At 39.8% G+C, this 10,419-nt stretch overlaps 1 protein-coding gene and 2 non-coding genes across 3 annotated transcripts; 1 reads left to right on the forward strand and 2 right to left on the reverse strand.

Annotated features, from left to right (window-relative positions):
* Nucleotides 1-3,175: 3,175 nt before the first annotated feature.
* On the reverse strand, nucleotides 3,176-3,285 carry trnal-caa (transfer RNA leucine (anticodon CAA)). Its single transcript has 2 exons — nucleotides 3,248-3,285; nucleotides 3,176-3,221 (listed from the first exon to the last, which is right to left on the reverse strand). It is a non-coding gene; the product is annotated as a tRNA-Leu (tRNA).
* Nucleotides 3,286-4,206: 921 nt separating this feature from the next.
* On the reverse strand, nucleotides 4,207-4,316 carry trnal-caa (transfer RNA leucine (anticodon CAA)). The gene is made up of 2 exons: nucleotides 4,279-4,316; nucleotides 4,207-4,252 (listed from the first exon to the last, which is right to left on the reverse strand). It is a non-coding gene; the product is annotated as a tRNA-Leu (tRNA).
* Nucleotides 4,317-4,536: 220 nt separating this feature from the next.
* LOC103134805 (dehydrogenase/reductase SDR family member 12-like) lies at nucleotides 4,537-10,404 on the forward strand. The gene is made up of 10 exons (XM_007547256.2): nucleotides 4,537-4,718; nucleotides 6,400-6,533; nucleotides 6,910-6,992; nucleotides 7,530-7,622; nucleotides 7,712-7,793; nucleotides 7,942-8,003; nucleotides 8,106-8,210; nucleotides 8,835-8,925; nucleotides 9,093-9,230; nucleotides 10,000-10,404. The coding sequence occupies exons 1-10, from the start codon at nucleotides 4,663-4,665 to the stop codon at nucleotides 10,110-10,112; spliced, it is 957 nt and encodes a 318-aa protein (XP_007547318.1). The 5' UTR covers nucleotides 4,537-4,662; the 3' UTR covers nucleotides 10,113-10,404.
* Nucleotides 10,405-10,419: the final 15 nt, after the last annotated feature.

Genomic DNA, 10,419 nt, shown 5'->3' on the forward strand with positions numbered 1-10,419 from the left:
GGTGGAGAGAGGGCACACCCCTCCACCTGCAGCTACTCCCCATCCCTCCTTTCATTACTTCTTCAACTAAAATTACTATTGTAGGAAGAAAATGAGCAGGGGGGAGGACATTTTTAAACAAAAATGGGGTTTCATTAGTGAATAACAGTAAAAAATAATATGCCGAAATGCAACATTTATTGCTAGATGAGAGCATGAAATAGCCTGAGTTCCAGTTTGCCTAGTTTGACGTGTCAGGTTCAAGACTCCAGACAAAGCCGGGGGTGAATAGAGTGACTTGAGAGACTAGGGGGATTGAGGAGAGATCCTTGGCACACAATCAATTAGCACTCGTCCCTCGTAGACTGCCATGGCTCTAAATCCCCACGTTTGTCCGGACAAATTGACTGGACCCCGGGTCTTGTTTGTCTAGCTCCGCTGGTTTGCTGGAGTCGGCTGGATGGTGGGGTTTGTGCCTTTCAGCAAGCAAAGCTTATGGGAACAGAGCAAATACAGCGGTCTGACACAAACAAGACTCACAGGACTTTGCAATGCAAACTTGCATAAATTAGACCAAAGCTTCATCAAGTGACTTCCTGTTAACTGGACACTGGTTTGACTTTGATTTCCTAGAAAGTGACAGTGTTACGGGACTCCCACCAACTTTGATTCACTAAAATGTTCTCGGGTATATTTTGACTCTCTTGAGGCAGTCCTACAGTAAATCAACAGTCTCCTAATGGGCAGTTCTTCAACTCTCAAGGGACCTTTAGGCCCTTTACCTGTATTTCAACTTTAACTGTTTGATTTTCCAATATCTTGATGATTTTACCTACAGTAATCTAAAGGCTAATTTTATGAAACTTGCTATGACTTGTTTGTACTTTAATCTTAAAATGTCACAACCTTTCTACATTGTTTACCCTCAGCACCACTCTCAGATTGAATCCCATTACAACCACATGTGCTAGATATGTTGTAATCCTTACATAAAGACTTTAGGTGTGATGACTCCCTCTATAAAACAAGGGGCAGCAAAGATCCGGCACATGTTGTTTCAAAGGAGGCCAAACTTCCTGAAAAATGAATGGCAGTGGAAAAGCTGAACGCCTAAAAAAAAAAAAATCACATTGCTAACACGCCATGTTATGACATATAAAATAAGAAAATCTTATATTATTTTTAAGTCTTTCATAACCTATGGAAATGGTTAGGTCCTTACTAGGCAATTGTGTTCTTCAATGGTAGAAATTAATTGTCTTTAAAAGGAAGAACAATTCCTGTCGACAGCATATGTTCTGGATATTATTTCTGTAATGAAAGGAAGAATGCATGAGATCTATGATTCTGATGCATTCTTATCTAAACATATTTTTTAAAAAAACAAACAAGTAAATTAAAACCTGCCAAACTACATTTAACTTATTCTGTATCCTTAAATTTTTACTTTAAAATAACATTTAGCAATACAAATGAGATCTAAAAGAACTATCCTAATCATTTTAATAACTAATATTACTACTCTCCCCTTATGTATGTGCCTTCCTATCGGCGCTAATAGAAGGCTGCCATCTAGCGGACGTTTGAGGGTATTTACAGCAATTTTCCGTTGACAAATAGCAGGATCCACATCTATTAATCCTCCACACTGACTAGTGAAATCATAAGCAAACCAACTTAAGGATCGTTGGTTGATAAACCACTCCATACAGCCGTGATGGCAGTAATCTGATAAATTAAAGAACTAACCTCGAAACATTTACTTCGGCCCTGCTGTTGACTTTACACATTTAGCGACGCATTCTCTCCTTAAACCAGCAGAGGGGGCTGTTGACTCTCAGTTAGATTATGTGAATATTGAAATGGGACAGTAAAAATAATTAACATGGCCTTCAGTAATTGCTGATGCATTATCATTACTTGGAAAGAATCTTGATTACACCATTAGTTATTTCATTAGGCATTCTAATTTTACATTTATATTACATGATCTATATGATTTGTGAAATTATTATTATTTGTCAGTCCAATTTGACTTTTCAAAATTACTGTTTATGATACAACTTTATACATGTCAGGAATAAAACCTCCAGTGGTTGGTTGCGTTGTAATCCACTAGGGATAGAATCAGGAAAGAGAAACTCTGTAATGTTTGTTTGCAACAATACTGACTCCTAGTGGCTGATTGGAGACACACTAGGGTTTCTGGTCTGCTACTCCTAATTCTAATACGTGTCTATTTGAAAATGTATCAATAATTTGGGAAAATTGAAAAGATAATTGTTGCTTTCTAGAACTAATAAAGTTTGTTAAAAATTGACTTTGGTTTCCTTCTTCCTGTAGAGTTTAAGAGAAATATAGTTAAGGTTTTGGCAAAAATAAATGATTTAGAAGACTAAGAATATCGGGCCCCATATGGGGGAAAGGGGGCAGACTTATGGGTCCCATATGGGTTTGTCCGCGGTTTCCACGTTGGCCCCACATGGGTTTGCCCATGTAGGGCCACAGCTACGTGGGCCCTAAATGGGCCCTAAATGGGCAAACCCATGTGGGGCCACCGTGGAACCCGCGGACAAACCCATATGGGACCCATCTGGTCTGCCCTCCTTTTCCCCATATGGGCCCCACGTAAGCATGCTGGCAGGGTAATGGTTTGCTATCTGTGAAGTTGGGGGAATTAGATCTCTAAGAGCCTTATTTATATCAGTTATTGCAAAATAGGTTCTGTGAAATTGTGATACTTAAGGTAAAGTTTGATCATTCATTTAATTATTTTTTAAATAAATACATTTTAACTGGTGTTTTAGCAACATCTATGTCCCTCCTTGCTTTTTATACAAACCCAATACTGCAAACTATTTGTATAAGTTAGTAAATTTAACACACAGAGGACAACTCAACTTGGTTTTATCTTAATGATATTTTTTTTCTACCAGTTTATTCATACATTAACTGTACCTTTATATCATGACAGATATTGCTGTGACATTTTTGTAGTTTTTTTTATGCAATGCTTATTATCGTTTGGCTGTATTTGAATTAGATAATATTTGAAAATGCCTGTTGTGTAAAAGAATGTATCTTTTTATGTTCTCTTTTACCTACGCTAACCCTAAGAACGGTTTGGTTTAATTGCGACAATCTGAAACACGTATCAAAGCAGAAGTTAAGTCTTTGTCGTGACCAAAAAAGTTGCTGTCAGAAGTGGGATTCGAACCCACGCCTCCAATCGGAGACCAGAAGTCCCGCTTCACAGGAAGGATTTCACCTTGAGTCTGGCGCCTTAGACCGCTCGGCCATCCTGACAACTCCGCCTCCTCTATCTGCAGAGTGCAAATTACCTCTCTTATCGTCAGCATTTGTGAAACGTCTGTGTTTATATTCTATATATAATCCGAAGTAACTATGTATTATGTGGTTCCATCCGGGGACCTCACGTAAACTTATTTAGAACTTCCTTCAGTATTTTTGCCTGTTCAGCGAAGCGGTGAGAGTGAAAGCTGCATATCGCAGCAGTCAGCGGCGAGAGGCATTAGTGAAGCGCCATAGTGTTTTTCCGTACACCTCGTATTAGATCGTCAATATTGAAATTACACACACAAAAAACGACTGAATCAACTTATTTTTAAAATTTTCTTCTTTTATTAAGCATAACATTTGTTTTCTAAAACATTTAGTTATCCAACACTTAGTTTTGATTAATATCTAATAACTCTTTCTCATGATTTGTAAAGACTTTGACAAAGTTGACCTTTTGCGCTTTCAGCTGGTTTTCAAATTATTCATCAGCTGGAACCATCAGCTGATGAATAATTTATTCAGTTCTCCCAGTATCCTACAGGGCAGGAGGAGATCCTCAGGGCTCCATATTAGAACCCATGTTTTTGCATTGCATGTAATTGTCTTTGTGAAAATGTATCAAATGGCAAATTACATTTTTTTGCAGATCAGTTATCTGTTGTCCTTCCCTATCCTTTTCTTGTCCACCTTTGATGCTCTGTCATTTTTAGGAATCCGACTATTTTACTAAAACTTAGTAACATAACAATAAAACCACCTAGCTAATGATGATAATTGTTAAAGCACATTTGATGATTAAGTAATGATTTAATGTAAAATATTTTCACAAAAAAAATAACCTTTCCAAATACGAGTCACATCACTTGAGTGTTAAATTTTAAATTAAATAGACTATTTTTCTTAATTGAGAAAAGGTTAAAAAGGTATTGTCAGAAGTGGGATTCGAACCCACGCCTCCATTCAGAGACCAGAATACCCGATTCACAGGAAGGTTTTACCCTTGAGTCTGGCGCCTTAGACCACTCGGCCATCCTGACAACTATACGAATTACGACGAAACTGCATGGTTAAGTACTAGAGAGCGGTGTGGCGTGATGTAAGTCGTTGAGGTTTTTTTAGTCCTTATTTTTCTGGATATATTTCTAGAAACACTAAATTATTTCATTTTACAGGGAAATTCTGGAGTCATAAAACCGAAAGATCCACTAGGTGTGCTATAGAAATATATTACAAAACGTACTTCCGGTTGAGAAACACGTGACTCCCACCCAACCTACGTTTTAGTCATTCTTACGAAACAAACAGTTAATAAATACACCCTCCTATGGATAACTCTCTTCAGTCTATTCGGCCAATTCAACCAGCTGCTGCCTAAATGAGAACATGTCTATTTACAGGAATGCCGTCTGGTTCGTGAAAGGTCTGCAGGAGTACACAAAGTAAGTGCAGTGCGCTTTACATTAGCTAGTGAACACTAGTTTTGTCGTTTTTAAGGTTTGCGTAACATTTACCACTCGGTTCCTGTGTAATTTCAACAAACTTTAAACATTTTCCAAGTTTAAACAACGTGTTACTGTTAGCGATGATTGATTCAGTGGTCATCCAGTTACTCAAGATGTTATATGGCGAAGGGGCGCGGCTGTTACAAATTCAATTATAGCATAAGGTTAAAAGTTTATTGTTTTCATAAATAGCTATGCTTATGCTCAGGCAGCAATGAGCAAAACATAGAACGGCAAAAAAGAAGAAAAACATAATTTGATTTTGTTTTACCTCTGAATATTACCTGCATGAATGTACACAGATAAAATGCAGACATATTAGGAGTTACTGTGAGGGAACTGTAGTAAATTATCGTCATAAAAAGTCTCCCTTATAAGTTGGTGGGTGAAAAAACATGAAATGATGAAGGGGAAAATTTATTAGCGCCCTTTAACTTTCATTGTTGGCAGCAGTAGGAAAACTCAGCTCAAAAGACAATTTACCCAGGAAAAAAATATTGCCCATTCACCATTTTTTTTTAAATTCCACAATCTTTGTAAAGTAACTAGAATACTGAAAAAAAGTTTTTATTTTTGAAATATGATGTGTCCACTACAGTGGACATTGGAACCCCATACATTTGAAATTGAACCTTGATGGCAACCAGTTTGTCCCGAAGAAAATATCCAAAACATCAACATAAGATTGAATTTAACATTGACAAAACTGAGCACTGTTGCCTAGCAAGAAGGTTCTGGGTTCGATTCCCGGCCCCGGTCTTTCTGCATGGAGTTTGCATGTTCTCCCTGTGTATGGTGGGTTTTCTCCGGGTTCTCCCCGGGTTCTCCAGTTTCCTCCCACAGTACAAAAACATGACTGTCAGGTTAATTGGCCTCTCCAAATTCTCCCTAGGTGTGTGTATGCATGGTTGTTTGTCTCTGTGTTGCCCTGTAACAGATTGGCGACCTGTCCAGGGTGACCCCGCCTCTCGCCCGGAACGATAGCTGGAGATAGGGAATAGCATCCTTCCCGACCCCACTAGGGGACAAAGGAGTATAGAAGATTGATGGATGAATGGATGAATGGGTTGATGGATGGATGGATGGATGGGTTGATGGATGGATGGATACAGAAAAATAATTACAAATGTCCACTACAGAGGACAATTTTTCAACTTTTAAATACTACGATAAAGTACAGTCAAAATAATTCATAGAATGTTTTAATATGCTGCTAAGAGACTTATTTAGAATCTGCCAACAAAATGTTAAACCAAAATTTGCAAAATAAAACTTTTTATGCACTTACTTTGTCTCTCCCCATAAAATGTGCTTGTACTGATGAACGTCATTTTTATGAATTAGATAAAGGTACGTACAAAAGTCCCACCCCTTCACACATGGTATCATTGAAAAGCCTTAAGTGTCCTCTCTAGATACCAAAAGGAATTAATTCAGTAGCATGCAGGGGGTGGGAGATATTCAAGGTTAGAAATGTCCTCTACAGAGGACAAAAATGAACTACTGGTAGTCAGGAGGATAACACAGAAAACAATTGAGATGCTCCTGTGCCTCACATGACTTTTTTCTAGGTATGAACATTGCTGACTGTGGTATTCTCTGATTATTTTTTTAACAGGAGCGGCTATGAAGCTGCAGCGAAGCATTTCTCTCCGGCCGACCTGGATGTAAACCTGAGCGACAGGTGCTTTATGGTCACAGGCGCCAACAGCGGGATAGGGAAAGCTACAGCACAGGAAATTGCCAAAAGAGGTGAGCGTTTTATCGGGTTTGTCTTCCCACCCCCCTTTTCTGTGGATGCTCCACAACTAAGTGCAAATCGATTTTAAAAAACAAAACAGTTTGGTGTGGAAATTACTACTGTAAAAATGAGACTTGAATGCAGCGACTGCTGTGCTGTACACCCAGTGTGACGTCACCTCTGTTCCCCAGGCTGGAAACAAATCATTTGAAAGTTCCTGTTTATAGTAATCAAGGGAAACAAATTGCAGCAACACACATCTCTTACTTATATGCATAAGTTACAATTTTATTTTGTTAAATAAGTAAATTTTGCATAAAAGTCTTTGTTATAATCGAGGCCTTGTCCGAAGTAATGTACTAATGAGGATTTGAATTGATCCTGCAGGGGGAACTGTTCACATGGTTTGTCGAAACAAGGAAAGGGCAGAGACGGCCAAAGGAGAGATTGTGGCACAGAGTAAAAATGAGGTAATTTTAGTGTTTTTTTCTCGACTGTGAACACGACATCATTAGAAAAAAAAAGGCCCAGATGCAAGCCAGTCCACACCTTTCTGTTAATTTGTAACTTCGAAATGTTTTTCCCATCAGAGCACCTCTGGACCCAGCTGTATGGGCCCATATGCATTCAGTGACCTGCTCTTTGGCTCTATAAAATCCTGTCACCCAATAGGAGAAAAGGCCGTCGCCGGCAACAGTAAAGAAGCTTGGGTGGAAATATGTTGAGCAGAAAATCTTTTATTGATACAGAGAGAAATGTGGGAAAAATACTTAACTGTGCCCCCTATTGGGTGACAGATCTGGGAACTGATTTTACACAGAAGTTATTCCAGCTCAGTCAGTTGTAAAGTGACAAAATGCAAAAAAGAAGAAAAATATTACTAATCAAACAATGAATTTCTGACCCTTTAAGAATGGAATTGTTGCAGAAATAAGTCGCACATAATATCATTATATCTGAGGGAGGTGAAGACATAAAAAAAACAATTGCTTCCCTTGTCTTTGAAGAACGTCCACGTCCACATCGTGGACATGTCGAGCGCCAGGCAGGTGTGGGAGTTTGCGCAGAGCTTCTCTCAAAACAACAAGCTGCACGTGCTGGTAGGTGTTTGCGGATCTATGCAACCTTCTGCTCTGCGAGTCGCTCCCGCCGTTTTGTCATCGCTTTCTTCTTACGGTCTTTGTCTTAGATCAATAACGCGGGCTGCATGGTCAACCAGAGGGAGCTGACGGAGGAGGGCTTGGAAAAGAACTTTGCCACAAACACGCTCGGTGAGTAAACGAAGCACTTCTTCCTTTTGAGTAAGTCCTTGAAGTCACAGAACAAAGGAAGATGTTAGAACATGTGTAAATGCTTCAACAGTATGTTGTTACAACTGTTAAAAGCAACCTTTCCCTTTCTTTTCATCTTTACTTCCAGGTACCTACATCCTCACCACTGCACTGATTCCCGCACTGAAGAAGGTGGAAGACCCGAGAGTGGTGGGTTCAGTTCCGATAAGACAAACGCGTCATTCGCCAAACGATTGGGCCGGATCAGAAAGGGCGGCGTTTTGAAACGACGGCTGCTGTGTCTCTCCTCAGATCACCGTGTCATCGGGCGGTATGCTCACTCAGAAGCTCAACGTGGACGACCTCCAGTTTGAGAAGGGCACGTTCGACGGCACCATGGCGTACGCTCAGAATAAGGTAAGAATGTCCGCACTGATTTCTACAGAAGTAACCCAAGGTGTACTTAAAAAGTCTGAAATTTGTGCATCCAAACTCCAGGCCTCAAAATGTCTTTAAAACAAAAAGTTTTTAATTTGGCCTTTTTTGGTCATGAAATTTTTGTTGTGACAGGACTCTTTAGTCTTGTGTGTTTGTTTTTTCTTTTATTATTCTCACCTGACTGTTCTGTCTGGCTAAAAGTTGACAACAAGCATTCTTTGATTCCAGGCTGTTGAGGCTACGGCTAACTAGCTGCTGATATACCCTTGCTAGGTTGCAAGCTAGCTTTTCTGCCTCTATTATGGTTACAAGCATATTTATCTTCATCTGGCTGGACGACTTTTGTTCCCGCCACTACTTCTGTTGCCAACCCATACAAGACTAAGGAGCATTCTGCTCAAAAAAATATATACATTAAGCTTCATACTGCAGGTTTTTTGCTACCCTAATACAGCAGGATCCCCAAACCATCCCCTATCCATTTAGTTTTTGGTCTTAAATTTTATTCCAGGTGGCATTAAAAAGGTCTTAAAACCTCTTTGATTGGACTTGCTGATACCCTGAAGCCACACTCACACGTTGGTACTTCTTACTGTGTTTCAGAGACAACAGGTGATCCTCACAGAGAGGTGGGCTTCTCAGCACAAAGAGATCCACTTCTCCTCGATGCACCCCGGCTGGGCCGACACGCCGGGTAAAGCGCCACCACTACGTCTTTATCGCCACTCAAATCCTTTAGACTGCTTCGTGTTTAGCTTGTAGAGGAATTTCACAGATAGATTCTTGTCAATCAACAAGAAAACAAACATTTTCCACAGTCGGCTTGTGACAGAGGCTTTGGTTTTGTGTTTCCTCGTGTAGCCGTGCAGTCCTCCATGCCGTCGTTTCACGCCAAGATGCAGTCCAAGCTGAGGACGGAGGCCATGGGGGCAGATACGGTGGTGTGGCTCGCCGCGTCGCCTGCCGCCGTCAAGCTGCCAAGCGGGCAGTTCTTTCAAGGTTTCCTCGTTATTTCCAAATCAGTTGTGGTCGATTCACAAGTGTGAATCCTTGCTTCTGCACATTTGATTGAAATAATCTGTAGAAGGGCGTCCAACCAGCCTTAAATTCAAGGTTTTAAAAGGACTTGAATTCATTTTATAAAATGTACGTTGGCCTTTAATATGTTTACAACAGGTCTTAAATGTTGTTGTGGCGTGACCATTTAATCTCATATACTCCATGTCGTTTATTTTTCTGTCAGGCAAACATTTGAGTTAGACGCAGACGTCTTCATTCTGTGACTTGAGGTGGCTGAGGCTACCGCTAACTTGCTAGCTAGCTTTTCTTGCGTCCATCACGAGAACATGTAAATTTAACAGACATTCGTCTTTGCCACTACTGGTGCCAACCCGTATGATGTGTACAACGCATTCTGTTCGAAAAAGCTTGGCTCTTCTACTGTATAAAATAAGAAATTTTCTTTTGATAAAAGTCTTAAATTTCATCCAAGTGGCACGAAGGAAAAACATTCTGAAAGCTAGAAGTAGACATGCATTAAAAGTCATGTTTTTAGTCTTGTAAAATATGGCAATGGGAATTTATTTTAGGATTAATTATACTTTTTAGGATTAGCAAAAATTTGAGGTTGAAATAAGGATTTAAATGTGCAGCATTCCTCTTCATAACATTAGTGCAAACCGTCTCTGACGCAGCTCTGTTCATTCTGGTTCTTGTAATCATCTTCCTCACGGTGACACATTCCTGCTACTCTGTGTCTCTTCTTCAGATCGTAAGCCGGTGGCGACCCACCTCCCCCTGGCCTCGTCCCGCTCCTCTCCGCAGGAGGAGGAGAAACTCCTGACAGCGCTGGAGGAGTTTGCCCAAAAGTTCAAACCTTAATATCTGGAAAACTGGCTGCTTTTCAAAATTAAAGCACTCCGATGACACTACATAACCGTTTACAAAAGCCTAATGAGACACGTTTGGCTGAAATAACAAGAGTCAAGCTTTGAAATGCTTTATTGAGGTTTGATCTAAAAATGTTTTTGTGAGGAATTACTTGGTTTTGTTGTAGTTTTTCAAAGCTTTTTCTCTACAAGACGTGAAGGTTTAAATCAAGAGCGCTTAATATGCTGTTAAACATTAACTTAATGAAGCGAATGTGAAAAACTCTGACTTGTGTATGCACACATAATGTTTTTAATGA

The sequence above is a fragment of the Poecilia formosa genome, unplaced genomic scaffold (assembly GCF_000485575.1).
Source record: "Poecilia formosa unplaced genomic scaffold, Poecilia_formosa-5.1.2 Scaffold19, whole genome shotgun sequence".
NCBI classification, from domain to species: domain Eukaryota; kingdom Metazoa; phylum Chordata; class Actinopteri; order Cyprinodontiformes; family Poeciliidae; genus Poecilia; species Poecilia formosa.